This window comes from Diadema setosum, chromosome 13 (genome assembly GCF_964275005.1).
Source record: "Diadema setosum chromosome 13, eeDiaSeto1, whole genome shotgun sequence".
NCBI classification, from domain to species: Eukaryota; Metazoa; Echinodermata; class Echinoidea; order Diadematoida; family Diadematidae; genus Diadema; species Diadema setosum.
In genome coordinates, this window is record NC_092697.1 from 6,667,493 (window position 1) to 6,691,895 (window position 24,403).

The 24,403-nt window shown below is 37.4% G+C and overlaps 2 protein-coding genes across 2 annotated transcripts; one reads left to right on the top strand and one right to left on the bottom strand.

Moving 5' to 3' along the window:
• Positions 1-1,651: 1,651 nt before the first annotated feature.
• Positions 1,652-14,992, top strand: LOC140236682 (DNA polymerase epsilon subunit 4-like). The gene is made up of 4 exons (XM_072316601.1): positions 1,652-1,852; positions 9,462-9,546; positions 11,794-11,835; positions 12,864-14,992. Exons 1-4 carry the CDS (start codon positions 1,655-1,657, stop codon positions 12,881-12,883), a joined length of 345 nt encoding a protein of 114 aa, XP_072172702.1. The 5' UTR covers positions 1,652-1,654; the 3' UTR covers positions 12,884-14,992.
• A 917-nt stretch (positions 14,993-15,909) lies between these two features.
• On the bottom strand, positions 15,910-23,562 carry LOC140236792 (small integral membrane protein 7-A-like). Its single transcript, XM_072316729.1, has 5 exons — positions 23,438-23,562; positions 22,144-22,185; positions 21,138-21,193; positions 18,770-18,860; positions 15,910-17,952 (listed from the first exon to the last, which is right to left on the bottom strand). Exons 1-5 carry the CDS (start codon positions 23,461-23,463, stop codon positions 17,937-17,939), a joined length of 231 nt encoding a protein of 76 aa, XP_072172830.1. The 5' UTR covers positions 23,464-23,562; the 3' UTR covers positions 15,910-17,936.
• Positions 23,563-24,403: the final 841 nt, after the last annotated feature.

The following is a 24,403-nucleotide window of genomic DNA, read 5'->3' on the forward strand; positions in this document are numbered from 1 at the left end:
CTGGACATTAGGATTAAAAAAAAAAAAAAAAAAAAAAAAAGGTTTCAACTTACATTTCAAGGAGTTCGTGAATGAGTGTTTTGTTTTGAGTGGTTTTTTTTTTCTTCGCATTCTAGAGAATCCCCAAGTTTAAAGTCTGTTTGTATTGTGTATTTTGAGCTAATAAAGTTCTCAGGAGAGGTACCAATTACAGTTCTACTTTATCCTTAGTAGGAAGCTCACACAGGAAACAATGCTAGATTATTATTGCATTCATATTTTGTTGGAAATGAAAGAATTGATATGAAATGAAATGAAATGAAAGTCATCAGACCGCCTTTGATGATAACTTGTGGATATACAGTTTGTACTTAGGAAAATAATGATTTCGTTTCTCGAAAAGTAATGTGGAGTGGAAGATAATTGAGAGTACATTGTTACTGTAATAAAATTCCTTTTCTCCTTCCTTCTATCTCCCTATCTGTCTATTATTCTCTTTGTTTTGTTTTTACTTTCCTTCCTTTTCGTACTTTCTTTCTTCTTCTGTTTTTTCCACGTTCGAAAGCTGCAGCTGCATGCGCGATCCGGGATTGCACAGATTACTAGTACATTTTGTACTATTAAGTACTAGTAGATACCATCATGTACAAAGATTGCAGCTAGCCACATTGCAACTTTGCTGCATGCATGCTATGCAGCATGACAATGACAATGACAATGACAATGACAATGAATTTTATTCTTGAACGGCCCCGCCAGGGGGCATGGAAGAATAACAAACAAGTAAATGTTTTATGGCTAAACAAAGCCATAAATAAAGACGTAATACAGAAAGCATATATATACTATATACATATAATGAACTTCATAAAGCAAACAACGACAGTTAACAAAAAAAAAACGATCGAATAAGTAAGACAATCGGTACTTAATGGCAAACAGTGGCAGTAGTATCTTACAATATATACATGTACAATGTAAAAGAAAAGTAATGACGAGACATCAAAATCTGGCCATTATGATCTGACAGAAACGTGACAATTTCTTTAAAACTCTTATGTTCTTAGAATTAAAAAGCTGCTTCATTTTCAAGACATTCGGTCGGCGAGCATAATAGGCCTAGGTCTTAATTAAAACTTTGCGATCCGTTTCAAAGAATGGACATTTAAACAAAAAATGAAACTCGTCACCTGGATCATTCATTTTAAACAAGGTGCAGGATTTAACTTGTTGATTAGGGAGATAACGTCCTTCACTAACAGGTAATCTGTGATTTCCACATCTAAATCTACATAATGCTAACCGTTCCAAATAATCAAGTTTAATCAAATATTTCTCAAAAATGTAGCTTTCTTTAAATATCCTATAGTTAGTGCAAAGGCGGTTTCTATTAACTTCCGCACACCAGTTCTGCTGACCAATATCATTTAAACGAAGACTGACGGCTGATTCAACCCATTTTAAATTGAGGATAATGGCTCGATCAGACCAAATATTAGACATACCGCATTTGTCGAGAATATCTTTCACCTTTACTATCCACTTAGACCTAAAAATTTCTTTATCGTGCAATTGACGTAAAAGGTTATAAATAATACAAGACAGTTTTGATCTCCCATTTACATAAGAATCTTTGCTGCCCTCAACGATGTCATTCAGAAGAATAATCACGATTATGGCGGACAGTGAAGACGTACCACCGCGGCAAGATCAAACAGAGAATGAGAAAGAGAAGAGCTGCGAAGAGAAGCCTGCGGGGGCACCCGCCAGAAATAATAAGTTTCCGATGACAAGAATCAAGACAATCATGAAGACTGATCCTGATGTTACTCTTGCCAGTCAAGAATCTGTGTTTCTATTGGCAAAAGCAACGGTAGGTCTTCGTATCAGCCGATGTATGATTAATGTGGTCCCGTGTGCTGAGATATGTGTATGGTTGGACCTACTACTCATCGACCGCCTAATGTTTATTTGCTTGATAAGAATATTTAACGCTGAAATTCACGTAAAAAACTTGACGTACGTGATTGAGAAAATCCAGCACTATCAAATGCCGTTGTTCCCTTTTTGATTCGAAGTTTCAGTGCAAAAATATCGCCGTCGAACTTGCGTGGCCTCGTTTCAGCTCGGTGAACAATTGGTGAAGTGCGTACTAAGCGCTCTGTGCGCCAATGTATAGATCTACGCGGTCGGTTTCAAAAAGGGTGGTCGATATGTACAGTAGCCTGACTAGTAACCGCTCACCCCTTAGCGCACGAGTGTAGTTGATGATGACCGCGAATATCTGCCCTACATTCTCGAATACGCACTGCACGCACTGCAGTACGCGTGTGCGCAATGCTAAGAATTCGATGCTCAAACAAATTGCAATATTCAAAGTATTCACGACTATTTTATGATGTTTAAATGCAATTAGCCACATCTGGAGATTCCCGATGGCCGGAAAGGTATCGTCTACTGAAGTTAGTGGAATTAGTGAGTAGGCCGTGATTTTTTTAGTTAAAATCCCGCAAAGTTGAGATAAGTCGTACGAATAGGCGCTAGTCGTCGACCTGACAACTGTCGGCAAATAACTGAACGATAGTAGTGTACGTATTTACGTGGAATTGCGTACGCGAACAAAAAAAGTTCGAAACTCGTACAGAGATGGCTCTTGACTAGTTACCGCTCACCCCCCCCCCCCCCCTATAATTACGTGTGTACAGTATGTGGCGCGTGCGCTTTCAGACCACTGATTTATTACCTCCCCCCTCCTCCCCGCTAACTATCCTCTTGGATTTCCGACGAAGTGGGAGGCCCCCGAAAATTCAGATTTTGAATTATAATCAAAGCAATTGACATTTAATGCACTCCTCTATTGTGACATTGTTATGAATAAATATATAATTATATACATACATATAACTATATATATAATACATGTATATATACGGTTACACCTCGATCGTTATTCATAAGGTTCGTTAGTCCCAAAATGAAATAAGGTTTCAAATAAAAATGTCCCCGTTTCTCGAACATTATATCGAGTTTCCCGAAGTACACGTTCCAGGAAGTCAAAAAAGGAAATTGCAGCTACTGAAGCAATATGAGGAGATAATTTCAAAACTCACATGAAATCCAAACAGAAGAGAGAGTTGAAGAAAAGAAAGGAAGAGAAAGAGATAGAAACAAAGAAAAAAAAAGAAGAAGGCACAAAGACATTGAGAAAGAAGAGGGAAGATATAAAGAAGAAGATAGAAGAGATGAAGTTGGGTACAGGAAAAAGAAAGATCACAGAGATGGGATTGTGATGAGGATAGAAGAAATGAACCATATATTAGAAGAAATAAAACAGAAGGAAGAAATGAAGTTGGAAGAATCTGAGTGCAAAAAAAAAAAGAGAGAGAGAAGTGAGCTTGGAAGAAGAAATGTAAAACTAGAGAGAAGAAAACAAAGAAGATGACTCTACGAAGAAGAATAGCGTAGAAGAAAAAAAAAAGAGGAATAAAAAGGAAGAAATTGAATCAGATGATGTTAGATATGTATGTCCAGCATGCAGGAAAGAAGAAGCCGTGAAGATCAATGGGTTTCTTGTGATTTTTGCGACACATGGTTGCACTTGGAATGCAGTGAACTTATACAATAAGGTTGAAGAGGACATATCAAAATACATGTATCGGTGTCCTTTCTGCTGAACTGAAAGGGGAGCATGATCGCATGATCATGTCTCTCTCTCTCTCTTCCCTTCTTCCTTTTGGATAACCTTGCGTACCAGTGGAAAAAAAAAATGATCTTGTTCATATTGTATTCAAATGGAATTTTCAAAATGATATTTTGAATAACTGTATATAATATTCAAAAGTGTTGAGTTGTGTGTAGATTATATTGACTTTTTCTTTTCTCAGAAGAAATATGTGCGTCGACATTATAAAACAAATAATACGTATGAGCGGGCGGCTGAGAAATACAGGTATTTACAGGACTCAAAAGTGATATTGCTGTTATGACTATATCCCATATAATATTTTTGCTGTATATATACAAAAAAAAAACACACACACATATATATATAGTTATACCACTGAAGTTTGTTTTTATGCATCTTTATTTCAGACATATTTAACGAAAATGACTAATATGACCGAAATTTTAAGCACAAACATACTCTTGCATTCGTAAGATTTATTATCATAAGTGTTACATGTTTGAAGGTATACAATGTTTGAAAAGATCGCCAGCCTTGCTGTAGATTTGCCTGTTTATTAATGTTTGCAGATACTTCTTTTTTATGATAACATTTTTCGAAGTGCTCATAACTGGTATGTTTTTATTCTTTTTCAGCATTCCCTAAATTGACCAGAATGTCTGGGGGACTTTCCATTCAATATATATATAGAATTAAAATCTTGTGTGGTGAACTGTATAAATATGTATACTCCTATAGTCCTTTTTCATATACTTATAATTAATTCCATGGAAATTGGGATGCAATGATCACCAAGAGATTATATCAATGTGTGATTACAAAGGTATGAGGCAACCCCCCCCCCCCACCTCCTCCTCCTCCTCCCGCTGAGCGAGATTGTCGGCGCTAACGAAACAATAATTTTTGCATGCATGAAAAGTCAGTTTTCTTTTTTTAATTACGCATCCCCCCCCCCCGCCTCCTATAGGAAAAAAAAAAAAAGCCTGGTTACGGGCGTGGTTTGACTCCATGACATCCAGGCAATCACACTTTGGTATTTAGAAGTTAATTTAAACATTACGTTTTATCTATGGTGGCCGATTTGAGTGAATCCTGGCGTTATCAACGGTGTTAAGATAATTATGTTTACACCATGTTGGTGTAAGAATTTTAACACCCTGATTTTGCCAATTTATAAGTTATGTGACCTTGAAACGGGTGGTATCTAAGTCCACACTTTGGTATAAAGGTTAAATTTGTTGTTTTCAAGCTATATGTTTCTGTATTTCGTAGAATGATGTATACCGATAAGCCTTTTGTTTTATGGAAAGTTTTGAGCCTAAAACCAATTTATGCCAGTTCTGAAATCTATACTGTAGGCCTACAGACACTGACAGACATTGACAGAGCACGCCGTCTAGGCTTTTAATGGATGGGTGATATAATGATGTTTACGAAAGCTTTGTTGAAAAAGTTGTGAGACATTGACATTACATATAATTGAATGGATTTCTTTTAGAAAGTTCCTTGTTTGCCACGTTTGTACAACTTGAAATGATCCTAGAAAAAGGAAGAAACAGAAAGCAAGAAAAGAAAAAGAAAAAAGAAAAGGAATATTAGAATAAAACAGCGGAGGGCACTGGTATAATGCACGTGAATTTATTTGCATTGGATCTATTCTGCGTTTTAGATGTTTTAATAACTGATCGCTATACATCAAAGACCTCACGAATCATTCATTTCAGTACATTATGAATAATGGCTATTTCATAACTTGTATACAGGGGAATCCTGTTCTAACGAGATCGGATACAACGAGAATCCGCTTATAACGAGATGATCGTTCGGTCCCAAATAAATTTGCATGTTAGCCTAAATGGAGATTTGGAGTGCCGGCTATTGCGAGATAATTTTCGGGCCTAAAAACAGAGAAAAGCAAATATGAATTTGTGCGGATTTTTATACAACGACAACTTATTCTCTTTTAAGCCGATCTTAATAATTTGGCAAAATCACGCTTTATTTCAAAACCAGACAAGGTTAATTCTCCGTAAATTATTTGAACTATCGTTTCGTGCAAACAGACTAACATAATTATGTCAGTGCCAAACAGAAGCAATCAAGGTGATAAGGGCGCCACAAGTTCATAAAGTCTCTTTCCGAGGGCCGTGATGGAACAGCATCGGAATATTTAGAATCTATATCCTTAGCCTTCGCTATTAACGTTTATGCCGAAATGTTATCACAAACGCTGCAATTCGAATTAACGTTATCTAATAGCTTAAACAAGAAAAAAAAAAAATGGTGTACAGTATGTTTACGTCTCCCAAATGTTTCCGAAGATACGTAACGGGAATATCTGTGAGCGGCGAACACAGCGAATTGTATGTTTTGGGAGCTTTGAACATGTTCAAAAATCCTTTGCGATAAGAAAGAACTGCTTGTTAAAATTAAAACTGTTCTCGACTTTGATCGCAACCGTTACCGAGCCCTGACGAAAGTTAGAATCTGCCATTATTCACTGCTTTCGCAAACATTGGCCGCTCAGTTACCCATTTACGTAACTTTGATAAGATGAATTGAATTAAATGTCAAAATTAAAATACAATGGTATCGTATGCTAAAATTCTAATTAAGTCAACTATAGCCTATCAAAATACAAGTACTATTTCACTCGATTTTGCAATCCACAGTTAGCCGGTATCTATACGTGGTTTTCGTTTTCTTATAAAACGGCATTGACCGATCAAAGTCGTCGGGTAAAACACACATTCACGCAAAGCACGCATTCAACCTCATGCATCACAACCGGGAAGCTGTTTCCCTGGAAGAAATAAAAGATGAGAGTATAAATTGTGGTGTAAACTTTCACCATAGTACACGTGGTTTATATCAGTATAATTTGTCATAGAATGAAGGATACATTCGGATTTTACTCACAGCTTTCATCCACGCGAGTTATACGCTAAACGCGGCGTTGATAGCGCGATACTTTACCTGTAGTTGCATAAATTTTGCTTCATCTCTCCCTCTGTCTCTTCTCAGATGTGCAGATTGATCAGCATAGGGCTAACAAAAGGAAGGCCTCATATATATACGATGTGATTATATGATTAAATTTGTCAAATCTGAGATATTTGATAACATGTGTCTAGAACAAAAATAATTGTAATTATCGCAAGAATGCTCTCTCATTTTCCTGTCGCATTTCTTGTTTTTCTGTTCATCAATATGACGTCGTCATAATAAAATGCAAGTAGCCATATTTTAATAGAGCATTTGTATATAAAAGTGTAAATTCCACAAGCGTTCGGATACAACGAGAATCCGGATATGACGAGCAAAATCACCCGGAACCGACGATCTCGTTATGACGGGATTCCCATGTATCTATAAAATTCTATTTTCGCAACTATAAATAAGCAAACCCGTCTTCCACATAATAATAAATACGACACATGTCCAATGCAGCATACTTACACAATAAAGAAAGTGAAAAACAACAAACCGAACATTAGTGTGATAATTTAGATTGTTCGAATTCGGACATGGAAATTTAATACAATTACATAGAATATCCACCACACCGTATGCTGCCAAAAATTTATGTTTATCTCAGCCTCGGCACACGTGTTGGCAGACTTGCCCTCCAGTTAGCATCATTCAGAAAGGGACTTAGCATCCTTCAGAGCCTTGTAATGTGCGGCGCGCGCGCCATCTATTATAGTGAGCGGCTACTAGTCAGGGGTGAGCGGCTACTAGTACAGGATGTAACGACGAAGGTATCGCGCGTTTATTCCGTTATAGGACTTCGTGAGCAGATGATCGTAATACACATAAGAAAGAGCAATATCGCCAACCACATTTCACAGGATTGGATCGGGGAGAAGATAATTTGGTAAAGTTATTCACAATAAAGTATCAAAGTGAGCGGTTACTAGTCAAGCTACTGTAGTAGGGCTACCATACATGTACGTTTCATGTCACCAGAGTGGTCACAGGCTGTGGGCTGATTGTAAAGTTGCGCAATAGACACTGCCTTTATGGCCCGACCACTTTTATAGGGGCAAGCATGGTATTACCGGACGCATGGTATTACCGGACACGCACATTTTTGCGTACTAATGACATTCTGTACGCGCGAGACTTCGTAGATTAGCCTCACAGAACTTTCTTATTTTGTGTGGACCGAAATCGCAAAAAACGCCACATGAAAATGTAAAAACACGAAAAAATTCACATTTTACCTCAAATTTATAGTTGAGTGACCCGCACCTCGACATAGCTAATATTTATGCATGTTTGAATCACATTTCGCGACTGAAATTCTATGAAATCCCACTCACATACAGGAAAAATGCTGAAGATTCCAGTAGAACCAAAAGTTCACTGATCGATATCGGAAATTTGTAGCTATCGTCCTCAAACGCGAACGATGCGGAATAGTTGTGCACTAAGGGGCCTGCAACTCGTCACCGGCGCGTGCAGCTCCCATAGACAAAGCATGCAAACTAGAAGTAGAGTCTAACCAGTTGTCAATTTTTTCACAAGGTTTTATTCTGTGAACTGTTCGAAATGTTCAAAACAGACATTTTACCGTAAAATACGAAATTTTAGCCTCATTTGCCAATTTTTTCTTTGTCATCCGCTCAGTGATAATGTGTACGATGATTTGTGGGATAAATTGTGATTCTTGTGCAAGGATTAGGTGCGAAAGATGTAGATTATTTCATTGCGAAAATCGTGTCTGGTAATACAATGCGATTTTGCACCGCGCAAAAAGACAACTTTTGTAGAGGGTTATGTTTGAAGCATATTTTCTAAAAACTGGAGTGAACAATTGACATCAGTTGGCTGAATTCGTAATTTCCAGGAGTCTGTGAATAAGTGACGTTATTTTTAGCCCAAATTTCATCCTCTGAGTACGGAATTCAAAGCCACGAAAGAAAGCGTCCGGTAATTGGATGTGCCACCCTACAATACAACTTTACAAGTAACATACACTGCCCTGCCCTGAGATTGCAGAATTCCAGAATGGTCTTCTTTACACTGACGCTTGTACAGCGCCTAATATTGGTCATGGTCTCATAGGAATGTAGGATACGAAAGGAAACCTTGTGACTTTTTAATTATAAAAAGACGAAAGTAACTTTACCGCTGTAAGCTGTAGGATCTACGTAGATCTAGGCGGTAGGCCCCTGTTGCTTTGCTCTTTCACATCACAGTTACTTTTTTCCCCCTGAAATTTGATTTAGCGTGCTTGATACATGTATGTGTAATTTATTATGGGCTAAATCGTGTTGGTGCCCTCTCGTTCTGCGTGTGCGTCGCGTCTCCACCTAAATGTGCAAAGTCTAGGCCTATATGGAGGTTGAAAGAAGTCCCCGGCTATGACGAAATGAATGGCGGTGAATGGAGTGGGGACCTATTTTGCGAGAATGCCTTATTATGTTTGCTTTTCCTTAGATTTGTGTGAAGCTCAATGAGACACCAGCGTCCATAGAAAGTGAAGCCAACCATTTCATCTAATTTGCATACCGTACTATATAGCTGCCAATGCTTCTGATGAATGTCACTGTGAGAAACCACAAAGTCCATGACTTTCTTGTTTACAGACTCAGTGCAGTGCATGTCTTATTCTGATGAAACCTGAATAATTCTGTATACTGCTATGTATTTATTTTCCTTAATTCTGGTCAGCTTGACAGCTTTGACTTGGTGATGAATTGCACCTTGAAGTTATTAAACATTTAAATACATTAGATTTTGTTCCTTTTTTTTTCCTCCTTTTTTTTTTTTTTTTTTTTGTCTGACACAGGAATATTTTCTGGAAAATTTCACCAAGTCAGCAGTCATCTTCACTGAGAGAGGAAAGAGGAAAACCATGAGGAAGCAAGACATTGGTTCGTATAGCATCCTACATCTCAAGATACAGTGGACTCCCATTATGATGAAGTCCTCGGGACTGGCAGTTTTCTTTCGTTATAATGAAAGACAACTGCCGGTCCCAAGGGCTTCGTCAGGCAAAAAAAAAGTATAGAAATTTAGTTGGAACCGAACATATAAACAATATATTAAAAACATAGCGAGGATATTGTTGTGGCCTGAATTTTTACTTTGTTGTATAACTGGAATTTGGTTATAACTGTGTTCGTTATAATGGGAGTGCACTGTGGACAATGGCACTAAAATTTCAAGTTTATCATATTGCAAAAGAATTACTCATATGTATTACCCATACATTGAAGTTACAGAAACTCGAAGAATTATATGAGTCATAACCCACTATCAATTCAAGGTAGGAAAACTTTTATGAAGATTGTCTCGTATGAGGAGACTTTCCAAAAAGAGGCCTTTATAGAATTGACCATGTCCTTTTTGTGTAACGCGAGTTACCAAAATTAAATGATTCAAGAATCCCAACATGTTTGTCCTTTATTTTTCCCTTTGGATTCCTTCAGTTGGTGTATGTCTACTTAACCCATGATGAAAAAAGTAACTTGTAGATCCTAACAATTACAAAGATATTGGCACATTATCTCATAAATGTACCCATTATTTGTAACGCGAGTTACCGTGGAATTGCCCATTTACTCTGTGTTCACCATGAAACAAACATATTATGCAGTTTATTATCCCAATCTTGAATTACTCAATGTGGAGGGGATTAAATGTTTTTGTTCTATTAATCCAGACACAGTGGACAAACATAGGAATTCAAAGACTATTCTATAGAGAGTAGAAACTTGTCATGGAGAAATTATTTGTAAAAAAACAAAACAAAACAACAACAACAACAAGAACAGTAGCTGCTTAATTAACAATTATTTTCCTAGGAGGGTAATGATAGCACATTAAATGTTATGTTCTTAAAAGTAAGCAAAATCCTTGACTACTTTTTTTTATGCCTCCGCCACGAAGTGGTGCCGGAGGCATTATGTTTTCGGGTTGTCCGTCTGTCCGTCCGTCCTTCCGTCCGTCCGTCATCAAACTATCAAAACCTTTTGAGGTATCCTAATGAAACTTGGTATGTATGTGTATTAGGGGGTGAAGTTGTGCCTATCAACTTTTGGGTGCACATGCTCAAGGTCCAAGGTCAAAAGGTCAAGGTCAAATACATAAAATTTCACTATTTCCACCATATCTATGCAATGCCTGAAGATATTTTCTTGAAACTTAGTGTATACATGTATTACCCAATTAAGATTCTCTGGTGAAAGTTTGGGTCATGAGGTCAAAAGTCAAAGGTCAAAAGGTCAAGTAAAATATGAAAACTTCACCTTTTTTCTCTGTACCATGGAAATTTTTCAAGGTATCTTCATGGAACATAGTATATATAGATGTACTGACTGGCAATGATTATCTAGAGAATTCTGGGTTTATGGGGTCAAAGGTCAGGGGTCAAAGGTCAAGGGCAATGCTTCAAAATTTTACTATTTCCCTCATGTTTATGCAGTGCCAGCAGGATTATTATTATTTTTCTTTACACTTGGTGTATGCATGTATAACCTAAAAGAGATTCTCTGGAAAGTTTATTTTTTCTTTTGTTTTTGCCTCAAAGGTCAAAAGGTCAAAGATCAAGTGAAAGTGCTGAACTAATTGTTTCCTCCATATCTCGGAAGCCGCTCAAGTTATCTTGAAACGTACTACATATTTATGCATCTTCTGCCTGACAGTGATTATCTTATGAATTTTAGGGTCAAAGGCCAGATGAAAATGGTAACAATTTACTATTCAATACAGAAATTGCACTTTTTCTCCATACCTTGAAAATTACACAATGCATACGAAATGTATGATAGGGTCAAAGTCAAGTTAAAACCCTTAAATCCCAAATACATGCTCTCCTATTCATCCAATTAAACCTAGGTCAAGGAAGGTGAACATTCAACACCTTTGTGACAAACTTGTCATTGTAATATTTTGCCAATTTTGTGAAAATGTAATCACACATTGTCCACATGTATTATCTAGACTTATTAGGACAATCATGCATTATGGCGGAGGCATACCAGTTGCCATAGCGACATTTCTAGTTTTTTTTTTGGTTTTATGATCTATGAACGTCTGTAATTATCACATGGCATCATGGAAAAATCAGCGTCACAGAGCTAAAACGATACTGTGTTTTGTTTTGTTTTTTTCCACAGATCTTTCTATAGATGCCAATGATTCATATGCATTCTTAGAAGGTAAGTATACAGTGGTATAGAATGAGACAACTTTACTTATCTTTACAAGTAATTATTATTATTTTCTTCTTCTTTGTTCTTATTCTTTTTCTTCTTCTACCTCTTCGTATTGTTATCACTAGCATTGGTATTATTATTTTTTTTTATCATTATAATTATTATTATCATTATCATTATTAATATTGTGTAAACTGTACCAGCTTTCAGATGACAATATCACCTAGGATGTCACCTCTGAAGAGGTAATTCTGTGATGATAGTGATGAAGCAGAAGTTTGAAGTGATTGGACGTGATAACGAATGTGCCTTTTGGAAATTGTGACTGATTGAATAACAGTAGGTAATGGAATAAAGGCCTATTTATAGTTTAGAGCAGTTCCATTGATGTATATCATAACCTCTTACTTTGTGCTGAATTCCCAATGCACAAAACCCCTAGATATTGTGTTTTTCCCCCAAATGACAAGCTTGACACAAGTGACCTGATTGTCTGCCATGATATTTATTGTAGTGTATCTCTACAAAGCTGATGTACTGACATTGCAAGTTATGCATCAGGGTTGCCGAGTAGCGAGCAATGTGACTACCAGTCAACTTGTTTGTTTTTTTTTTCTTGTGACAGCCCCTTTGCCCCAAATAGGAAAGAGAATGTCAAACAAAAAAAAAAGTGATAGCAACAGTGATAATCATGAAATATCCTGCTCTTCCTCTGTTGAGGATAGTAATAATTATATTGTAACATACAAGTCTGATTTTGTTGCTGGTCAATATGAATAAATGTCTCACTACCACAAGATAATACAGTAACAGGCGTTTCTTGTTGTGGATTAAGCATTTGTGCCTTTCCAGAAACTCTTCTTTAAAAAAACAAGAACAACTACAATGTAATGTAATACATTGTATCAGAAAAAGACATATCCAAAGAGAGAGAAAAAAAAAGCTGGACAATTTGGAGCAGGTGCAAGGAGAGAGTTCAGCAAAAGCTACCAATCAATTTTATTCACCTGCCAATTTTCTTCTTTTTCCAGGAGCCCTAGAGTGGAACTAAGTACCTGCCCTTCCTTTTGGTTCAGGATGCACTCGAGAAGACCGCACACTTCTCTCATGCTCTGTGGCAGTAGACAAGCACAAAGTGGAGGAAGGAGTCCACTGGCTGGGGTCATCTTCACATTGACGTCCATCCATACTGCCAGTGTACCAAAGGCTTATAGATGTGCATCATTGATCAGTGAATTCAGTCAGGCTTTTTCCAGAGGTTGAGTGAAATCTGTATGACTTTGCATGACCTCTCCCGACCCCCCCCCCCTTACCTTTTTTTTTTTGGGGGGGGGGGGGGAGTGGTAGGATGAAGGACAAAACGTGACTGTTTCAATTGCTTTTTCTTTTTCCATGGAGTCATACATTTGTGCATTTTAATGTATGTATCAGCATGTACACTGTAATGATTATGTATGCATACCTACCACAGAATGTATGAAGCAGAGAAAAATGGTCGTACCGATCAAAGGTCCTTTTAATGAGCAACAGAGTGGCGTACACAGGGTTGCAGATCTTGCTCTGCTATTTGCGAGAATGCCATGCCTCCAAAATTGAAATTGTCGTCATGTGACGTTTGACCTTTGCACATGCGTGACTTTCTGAAAGATTTTTTTACAGCAATCTGTGCAGCAAATAATCTAATTTTTCCGCCCTTCTCAAATGTGACTCAAAACAATTGCTCATATATAAACATAAGATAAATTCAAGTTAAGTTTATGAAAGAAGACCACTCTTCGATAAATATTTTGACATTGGCCCATATGTTCATTACGTTTTTTTAGTCTCACTAGTCTCACCTACCCACTTATGTACATGTACTGTAGGTCTTACTTTTTTTTCGGTGACTGTACAATCTTGGTTTCGTATGTTTCAGATTTTACATCACAAACTAGAATGAACATGCATTTGTCATTCTTTCAAGGACACTTTCCTTACCAAACCTCTATTGTAGAATGTTAATCATTAGCTTTTGCAATGTATGTGATGCTACTGTTTATTTGAAATCCCCAAAAGGCGTATGGTCAACTTATGCGAAGCTGACTGCACCATGCTTAACTGGTTTATGTAGGCCTTTCTTTAGTTTCATGATTGGGAATGATCTGTTGTTACATGTCAAATATGTATCTTTGTGGCGAGTTCCAAGTATCCTTTACGCAGTACAATGAGTGGTTTTATGATAGTGAGATATACAATGTACATCACCTCTAGAGGGTGAGACTACATCAAATGGCTGTGCTTTTGAGAAATTGCTTGATGGCATGAGATTGGCAGTGGAAACACCTTGTGAAAAAGGTTTTATAGTCAAACAGCTGTGAAATTTAAATGAACTTGAACATCTCATGGAAATTGAAAAAAAAAATGCAAACTTTGTGAACACATTGTGATTGCTTTTTTTTTTTTGCCAAAAGACCTAGAAATCAACCTAATCATTAGACGTATGGAATTGTCATATGAGGTTCGAAAGTACATCCAAGTTATATTCATGGGATACACTGTACATGTATTTCTTGGAGTTGTTTTCTTCGTACATTGTAATAATACTCCATGCACAGATCCTTCATATTGTAGTCTATCGCAATCTGTGCAGGTAGGGGGCATGTTGCTTCTTTTTTTTTTTTTTTTTTTTTTCCAGGACAGTGTACAATGTATGAAGCAAAACAGTAAACCTTGCGTAAATTTGACACACATGAGAGTGGAGAAAATCTGTTGACTTATGCAGACATCAAGAGAATAACAAAACAGAAGAAAAAAACATGTCAAGACTTTTCATAACTGACTCGAGTGATTTGTTGATTTCAAGTGATGTCAACTTATGCAAAGTTTACTGTATTACAACATTATCGTTTATATCCTTTGACAAATAATATTTGTTGCAATTTCACTAATGCTTATTGGAAGATAAGCAAGCTATTTGGTAGCATTATCAGTTGTTGGTCTGGAAGGCCAGACATGTTAATTTGTTAACCCAGTTATTTGTGACAATTCATTTTCATGCATTTATTCTGTTGTTTGCTTTACAGCTACGTTGCATGCTTACCAAAATGAGAGGGAGAGAGAGAGAAAAACTATGCTCGTGATTATATAAGAGTGAAATGAGCAAATTTGCATAAATATCAGTACGAAAAACCCGTTCCATACAGGAACCTGGTGGCCTGTATATAAGTCTATGGGGATTTTAGGATTTAGTTCGAATGGGCTAACTGCGTGCAAGGTGTTGCAAAGATGTCATCTGTTCAAGGTACATTTTGGATTGTAATTTCTGAATTGCCTTAATGTCAGCAGGAAAGATGTTCATAATGGTACAGGTGACAGAATGATGATGTAAATAGTGTACAGTAAATACAATTGCACAAGAAAAAGAAAAACTACAATGTAAATATGTGTAGTTTGTTTGTGTTGCTGAGTTTCTATGCTTGTCTTTCATTCATTGATCACTTCATGTACATTCTAATGCAAATTGGTGAAAGAAGAAGCATCTGTACAAGTAGAATCACAGAACTCATGGAATTTCATCAACACTGTAAAATGTATTAATAGTGTGCAATATTTCTCAGTACAATGTAGTTTTGTATAATATATATATATATATATATATATATATATATATATATATATACAATGTATACATTATATCATACTGTATGTACTGCATATCGTCGCTGGGGCGACAAGACCTCGTATCTACAAAATGTCAAATGTTCAGGAGAGCCAAAAAACATGGTGGCCAAAGCACTATATCGAATGGGATAGCCTTTCCTTTGACATGCCATGGTGGCTTCATTTTTGGAGTAAGACAGTTGGGATTTGGACAGGACATCACTTAACCCATTATTTGACCATTAATCCAGAAAAGTCATTTTCACCAAAATTGCAGATGCAAGGTCTTGTCACCCCAGCGACGATATGACAAATACACTATACATGTACAACATAATGTAGCCACAAAAAGGACATTCTGTACATTGCATGCAAGACATTTACTTTCTCAATTTCAGAAACTTCACATCTAGAAATGCTGAGTAAATACACAGCACATAACTTTTTAACATAAAATTTTTAATGTACAGCACATTTACATGTATTTTTCTTTTCTTCATTTTAATAGTGTAAGAAGTAAATTGATTTATGGAATTTTTTAAAAACATATTCTAGATGATTCAAAATTTTCTAACAACTTGCTATTTGTACCTCTGTTGATGTTGGTCTGAAGAGAACATAAGAACATCACTTGACAACAATATCGATTCACCCTCCCTTCCTTCGACACAATTCGAAGGAAACAATTCTCTCAGAAAGCACATAACATTCACTAGGAAAACATTTCTTCTCCCTCTTGTTACAGGGAAGACCTAAATCTATGCAGGGCTCAGCATTACTTTTTGGTGGCCTGATCAGGCAAGTTTGATTCAATATGAATTATGTTTTTGGTTATTTCGGGTCACAACATTTATTTTCTTCTTTGGCCCACCAAAATTTAAGATCTTAAGTTTTTAGTGGCCTGAAAGAGCTTTCAGAGAAAAAAGTTAATGTTCAGCCCAATTGATATTCACTGAATGGAATGTACACGGCAATCTTTATAACGGAAGTTCCCTCAGCGTTCATGTTCAAACAAGGCACTTGAATAAATAAGCAATAGTGCAATGCCAACATGGATGTGATAAGTAGCAAAACTTATACATGTAAATGCATTTACAGGTTTTGGTCGGGGCTTAGGGTATATCATGAATAATTTGATAAATAATGATATTAATATTGCATGATTATGGCCTTTAATTTTTCTTCTTGTCAAAAGTAGTAGAAAGAAGTTCAAAGGGGAGGGGATGTTCCATTGAAATTATAAAACATATTCTAATCTGAAAGGAACAACAACATACACATTCAGGTCTTGCTCAGTCTGTGAATATAAATTTGACAAATTTGGCTTTCCCCGTACATTATACATGTGTAGTAGAAAAATAACAGAAGAGGCAAAGTGAGTGAAAGTTTGTAGTGCATACGAAGATAGGCAGGTCAAGTTTTGACTGATGTGCCAGGGGCCCGTTTCATAAAACTTGTCATCAGTGACAAATTGTCATAGATGTGACAAGCTACTGAAATCCTTGCATCTGATTGGCAGAGAGCAAATTTGTCATAGAAATGTAGCAGTTGTCACTGATAACAGTTTTATGAAACGGGTCCCAGAAGAAACAAAACAAAGTGTGCTCTCTGAACTATTTTACTTCTGGGGGCCTTGAGATAATGGTGACATCTAATATGCATTGTGCATACATGTATGCACTATTTCCCAATGGTGTTTTGATCAGACTCTTCTATGACATACATGTACATGCAATATCTACCACTTTACACTCAACACATACACTTTCAGGCTGGTAACAAGTGTTCAACATAGATGGAAGGAGCAAAGACAACAGAAAACTTCTGATGTAACATTGTCATGATTGTTAGAAAATTCTTCCGAGAGGTAAGACTGATGAAAACGGGATGGATACGTATACAAGTAAAATCAATAAAGCTCAGACATTTAATGATTATTGGAGTCATTCATAGCTGATATAAAAATTCTTCTCCTGTACATATCTCACTAACAAGCAACATAATTATATTATAAATGAAAAAGTCATCCACACTTCCTTGGAAAAAAAAATATGTACATCAAGATACTGTAAGCTACAGAGCAGTTGGATCCTTCTGATGTAAAATTGATAAAACAGATAATGCACCTTTTTGTAGGTAGAAGTCTTCGTCACTACACCCCATGTGGAAAGTCCTCTACAGGCTAGGGCAATGCAGCTGGGGTGAACTTCGTCTTCCATTAAGAGCTGGTCAATTTGCCATCTTCCTCAGGCTGCCCATATTAAACTTCTGACATAGTAAGGTGTCTCCAAACAGCAAAAGACAAATCAAAAATAAAAGCCACCATGACATCAACCACGAGTACACAGCTCAGCAGGGGCCTGATGGCATAGGAGAGGTCGAACGGTGAGGGCAACTGCCCTTCAGTCTCTGTGATGGTATTTTCTTGGCTTTTGGTGGTCTACCATGGTCACTCCCATCCATCGTCATGATCCAAAGAAGCTGTGTAAAAGAGGAAAGTATGCAAGACATAGTTTTCATCTAAGCGCCCTCTACAGTTTCAGGAAAGAAGAGTTGGGAGGGAAAGGGTTAAAAGTCGGCGCTATTTCAGGCTTATTGTTGAGACCACAAATTTTTTGTTTTGGGAGAATGTATGAAATTCACAGCATTTATCCCTATTTTCCCATACAACAATCTTGAAAAGGGCAAATTTGAATTCTCATTTGAATTCAGACTCTAAGAATCTACATATTCATTTATCTATCCATCCATCCATCTTTTCTTTTCTATCATCTTGTCTATCTATCTATTCTATCTATCTACTAAAGTACATAAATATATGTATTATAGCTTGTGAGGTAATGATTCACCAATCCTGTAGTAACACAGGCAAGACTTTTTTGTGCGTGTGTGTTTCAATGCACAAACACACGTATACATATATCTGTATAGTTAATATTTGTACAAGGAAAGTGCGAAACTCTGAATTAGTGATATTTCATCATCACTGGGAATACACTCGTTTTCTTCACAAAGACAATGTACTGCTGTTATAACCAACACAAGGTTACAACGAAATATACATGTACATTCAGGTCCAAAAATCACTACCTACATATCTTCATACAAACTTTACTGATCGGCTGTAATGAGATTTTGATGTAATGAAAGAAAACGGTCATTTCCTAAAATCGGAGTCGCCTATATTAACAGATAATCAGTATTTCAAAAAAAGATATTATTATAATAATAACTTGGTCGTTAAAAGTGGATAAGTTACATGGTAAATTCATTCTTTCCATAAAGCTATGTCACTCACACGAGCATGAGGAACATGATGCAGATATTCCACAATGCGATGAATATCCTGAAGTATCGCAGGTTCAGCAAAAATTCCCGAATCTTGTCACCTGAAAGATATAATACCATTATTCATAGCAGTGTGAACGGTAAAATACATAACTAGAAAAGCACTCTGAGAGCGCAGACCTCCGCCAAGCATGCAGCTCATTTCCACCACTGATCTTGTTCTTCCATAAAGATATCAGTGATTTCCACCCATACGTACTTATAGCATTGTGTGCTGAAAGTTGCCCGATTTCCCAATATAGAAGCCTTTGTTACGTCATAAACCCTCAGCTGCACGGCGCGCCTCGCCCTAGCAGAAACTATCTCTACTATCTTTGGCACCCACTTTAGTGCGCGCATGCAAACCTTGAATATGCGCAGCCTGAACTCCCAAGTTCATTGACCCTACCTGCCAAAATATCAAAAATCCTTCATAAATTCCCCAAAATTCTAGGATCACTACCAAAAGTTAATTGTTTGTTACTTGTGTCATTCTCAACCTTTCCTGCAAGTTTCATCCCAATCCGTTACCTACTTTTTGAGTTATTTTGCACACGGACAAACTAACTAACTAACTAACTAACGAACACACGAACCAACGGTAACGAAAACATAACCTCCTCCCTTGGCGGATGTAACTACAGTTAAACTCGCCTAAGTCGACATCGCATATGTCGAATAATCGCGCAAGTCGATGATTTTAAAAAGTCCCGATTTTTCCCCATTGACTTACGTGTAATAATTCACTCACAAGTCGAATTTTGTAAGTCGAATACTCGCCTAAGTCGATGAAATTCCAAGAACACTTTCACGGCAAAACCATTAAATTCACTGTGCCTAAGTCGAATAAGATTTTATTGTGCAATAAATCACTGTCAAAATCACGAGACGCCAGTTTTTGTTTACATAAGAACTAGCCCGACCAGACAGGTGACAAAAAATGATCTAAAGTATCAAAATTCAAAGCGATCGCATGCGATTGTTGAACTCTCTTCGTGTTTGGAGGTCCGCTTGCTGGTAGCGGGTACAGCCCTGTCGCGCTAGCGCTACGTACGTACGCACAGCGCGACTGGGCTGTGTATAGTCTGTGTATGTTTGCAGTCTGCGCTGTGCAGTGGATGGATGAAGCTGCTGAGTTTTCAAAGCGGAAAGTAGGGGGAAAGTTACGGGCACAGGTAAATCAGAAGTACACCTCTACACGCATTTCAAGCCACGGTATGGTAAACTGGAATCAATCACTGCTCAAATATCGTTCATATTCACTTCCCCAAGGTTTAACGAGGGTGTAAAGTAATCCGACCTGTGCCAATGCTAATGCACTGTCCATGCAAAGTAAGCCGTTGCCCTGCCGGGCGACCCGTGCTGCGGCACACCTCTCCAGCTCTCGGCTCCAGAGTAGACAACATACATGTACATTATACATAATGTACGTGTGGTGCGACTGTTGTTAAGTCGATTTTTTTCGACTTACGCACAAGTCGAAACTCGCCTAAGTCGATGTGTTTTGCTCAGTCCCGAGAAGATCGACTTATGCGAGTTTAACTGTATATGATACTTGGTAATACGCTGAAGTAATACATACTTTTGCAAACAATTCTGGAATATGCCTTTTTTCAGCACAACACACACACACACACACACATACACACTGTATATGTTTTTGTTGACACTGTTTTCCAATTGAAAGAAACATATATCAGCATAAAAGTATGTTGGCATTATCACAGGTCTGATACAATTGACATACAGAATCAACTAACACCATTTTCAGTTGACAGGAGCCTAAAATGTTTGAATACTATTACAATGTTATATGTCGGCAAGAGAGGACCAAAAAAGAAAAAAAAGAGAGAAATAATAATGAATGCAATATATCGCCAGCTGCAAAATTTGCATGTTCCTTATTTTGCCCATGATTGCCAAATGCTGTGGTTGCCGTCTAACTGAACATGTTTACTGCTATTGGAAGAAACTTTACATAACAATGCACATTGAGACAAATTTGATTGGATTTTGATCCCTTATACCAACGTACTATACGTTGGATTGTGACAAATGTTCTTTTTTCCTCCCTTTTGATCACAAACCTACATGTACACATACCTACACATCTGTCTGTCTCTCTCTTTCACATACACTTAAGGATATGTACAAATCGAAACTCTGCAAATCTTTATTATCAAACCTACCATGAAAGCAAGGGCAGAGTAAACTCTAAATGCTACAAATACACAAACATTAAAATGAAACTTCACCAGTGTGTTGGATTTTGCAGAAAATAATACATAAAAAGAACATAATGAGTCCCATGTACCCACAGCAATGTACACTTTATTTACCTGTTGAGGGTTCTGTCAGGCCGTCATCAAATCCATCACGGTCTGCTTTCTTCTTGCTGCATTTTGGATTAAGAAAACAGACAAACACAAACTTTTCATAGAATATCATTTGGGGTGCAAGTAGTGAAGATAATGTGCTGCTACATGAAACTTGAAGAATAAATGAAAAACAATAACATGAGTGAACATCTCTTCGAAAGTAATTGGCTAGTTTTTAAATACAACAAAACAACTTCAAATGAAAACCATTGGAAAGATACATGTGTACTAAGAATGGTTGCGAGATTTCAACAAAGCATACCAGGTACTTAAAAGTCATGTATAAAACAAGATATAAAGAGATATCTTTGGCTTCAACGGGGAAGACAGCCTGGTTTCTATCTTTTCCTATCCTGCTTCCCCCTGCAGCCAATAAGGTACATGTATGCGATTAACCACATTTAAAGCATCAATATGAATCTGCATCATTTGCCCTGTTCTTTCTTTAAATGAAAAGAAGTAGAAATCATATTTGAAGAGATACAGGTGACTCCCGTTATGACATTTTCAGGAAGGCAGTTTTCTGAATTTTTAGTTTGTTGTAACAAAATTTGATCTTAATAGTGTTTGTAATATAACAGGAGTGCACAGTAATTTCTTCATACAATATCTGTAAAGAAAATTCCTTTTTTTTAAGGCAGTCTGAAACCTAGAAGCATACAATCTATTGTATGATGGAAGCACAGTTGTAAACAATGTCTGTCCACACACTTTGACTTAAAATCACATCTTTATTAAAAAAAATGGGACACATGGAATATAAAGTTCAGTACCCTTTTGGATGTGGTCAAGCATACATTGTATGTTGATTATAAGATAACATGTAAATACAAAGTAATATGCACACAGTTAGATTTCATCATACTGTACCATGTAAAATCAAATTGACACAACATCCAAAATTGCTAGACATTTTACAGTCTGTTTTTGATATATCTGTACACTATAAAAGAGCAAGCATACTTACAAGTTGAAATTCAAAACTGCTCCTGCATTTATCAGCAGTGTCCTGTCGAAAGAAACAAATGCAGTACAAAGTATTTATAACAGTAATACCAGTATCAATATTGCTGAATCTACACAGGTTTATCAAAGTATTTAAACTATGAGGTAAAAACCTGCACCAGGTTTTGACCTCCCAAGCGAAAATTAGACTGCGCATGACAGCATATAGGTTTTACATGTAGTTGGCTGTCAAATTTTGGGCGGCTTGCTTTACTGGAAGCTGTAGGTGTTCACTTGGATCATATTGTACATAATAAAGCATAAAGTCAATTCATGTTTGCCTAAATTGAACATCAAGCACCCATTCACATCATGGTCTATTCAATGTATAGAGTCTACTAACTATACACAGCCCTGTCGCTGTATACAAGTGTCGTGACAGCTGGCACACGTGCGGCACGGCGTCTGGTCGGGCTAAGAGTTTACATTTACTGTTGTTCTGCTTGCATGCATGGGGAAGGCTGCTTGCAACTGGCTGTAACCTGTCCTTGTCACCATTCTGCAGTATGACAAGCAGGTACTAAGACATGACAGGTCCTATTACATTCTATCAGGTTAGATGAGTACAGATATACATGTACATGTACAATGTTCATATCAAAGGGAATCAAAATCTATGTAAAATATGTGCCATTTTTGCATTTATCAGGGATCTAGGAAAAGGTTGTAATGTAGACCCGATACTAGGCCCTATGCCTTCTACTCTAGCTGTGCATATAATCTGTGAAATAGTTAGGTATCGTTCATTACGTGGTATATCGTCGCTGGGGCGACAAGACCTCGTATCTCAAAAATGTCAAATGTTCAGGAGAGCCAAAAAACATGGCGGCCAAAGCACTATACTGAATGGGATAGCCGTTCCTTTGACATGCCGTGGTGGCTTCATTTTTGGGGTAAGACAGCTGGGATTTGGACAGGACATCACTTAGCCGATTATTTAACCACTAATGCAAAAAAATCATTTTCACCAAAATTTGAGATACAAGGTCTTGTCACCCCAGCGACGATATGTAACAATACAATGCAATACATGCAAATGAAATTTCAGACTTTATATATGTCACTACTGTCAGATCCGTTCTGTTGAAGTTACAACACTTTTATAATAATTTACAACAAATGAACGCAGCATACAGCATCCAGCTCAATAGATGGGACTACAATTAATGAATTCCACAAACGGAACGGAGCCGACCCGACCACAAACATGAGTATAACAGTTCAAATCGTGTCCCATACTACTAAAATTAACTCACCCAAATAGTAAGAGGTTTGACAGCATCTTTTTGACCCGTGTTGCTTCTTAATTGCTCTCAAGTAAGATGCAAATACTTCTTCAAAGCGCTGGCGTAAGCGTAGTAGACGGCCAATAACACATCTTTGCCACGTAGTCTACGTCCACTGTCATGTACCACACGCTATGCGATTGCACTACATTGACATAGGTTTGTTGTGTACTGGTATCACGATTTATATTTTGTTGTACTACAACACTAAAGCTGTGGCATGGATGATTGCCAGCTATGTCTTCTGATACAATGAATGGTGGTGGTGGTGGTGTTGGTGGTGGTGGAGATGATGATGATGATGATGATGGTGGTGGTGATGATGATGATGATTAACCGGGGCCGGCGCAACCGGAGGGCCAGGGATACCCCCTTTTTTTTTTTCTTTTTTTTTTCTTTTTTTTTTAATGATACATAGGGTCTCACCACTTGCCCCCCACTCCCACCACCCCCCCCCCCCCCCCGCCAACACAGACACTCACTTTTTTCACCCCGGAAGTGGCACCAGCAAACGTTAAGACTTTTTTTTTCCCCCTTCTCAGCCGATTAACCCCGGAAGTGACACCAGAAATGTGTTACCGGTACCGGTATCCAAAATGTCTTTCCCCCTCCATCCTGAAAATTAATCAACGTTCCTGTTCCCATAAACTGGACCCTCTCACTACTGTATATTAACAACGTTACGTAGCGCCGGCCCTGATAAAAGGTAACAATTCTGATGACAATGATAGTAACATAGAGTGTACCTAATGATGATAGTAATAATTCAAGTTATAACAAAGTGCTACTGAATAACGGGAACGAATATGATTATAATCATGATAATGATACCAATTAACACTATCACGTACAGAGAAAATAATGTTTGAGACTCAATATGCATGCAGCATACACGGAGGTGGGAAGGCCATGGGAGGAGGTAAACCAAATGTGGCT

Coding starts and splice junctions, on each gene's coding strand:
- LOC140236682 (XM_072316601.1), top strand. CDS start 1,655: ATGGCGGACAGTGAAGACGTACCACCGCGGCAAGATCAAACAGAGAAT. Junction 1,853..9,461: donor TTCTATTGGCAAAAGCAACG/GTAGGTCTTCGT, acceptor TGTCTGACACAG/GAATATTTTCTGGAAAATTT. Junction 9,547..11,793: donor CATGAGGAAGCAAGACATTG/GTTCGTATAGCA, acceptor TTTTTTCCACAG/ATCTTTCTATAGATGCCAAT.
- LOC140236792 (XM_072316729.1), bottom strand. CDS start 23,463: ATGCTGTCAAACCTCTTACTATTTGG. Junction 22,186..23,437: donor TCAAACCTCTTACTATTTGG/GTGAGTTAATTT, acceptor TTCTTTCGACAG/GACACTGCTGATAAATGCAG. Junction 21,194..22,143: donor GCAGTTTTGAATTTCAACTT/GTAAGTATGCTT, acceptor TCCAAAATGCAG/CAAGAAGAAAGCAGACCGTG.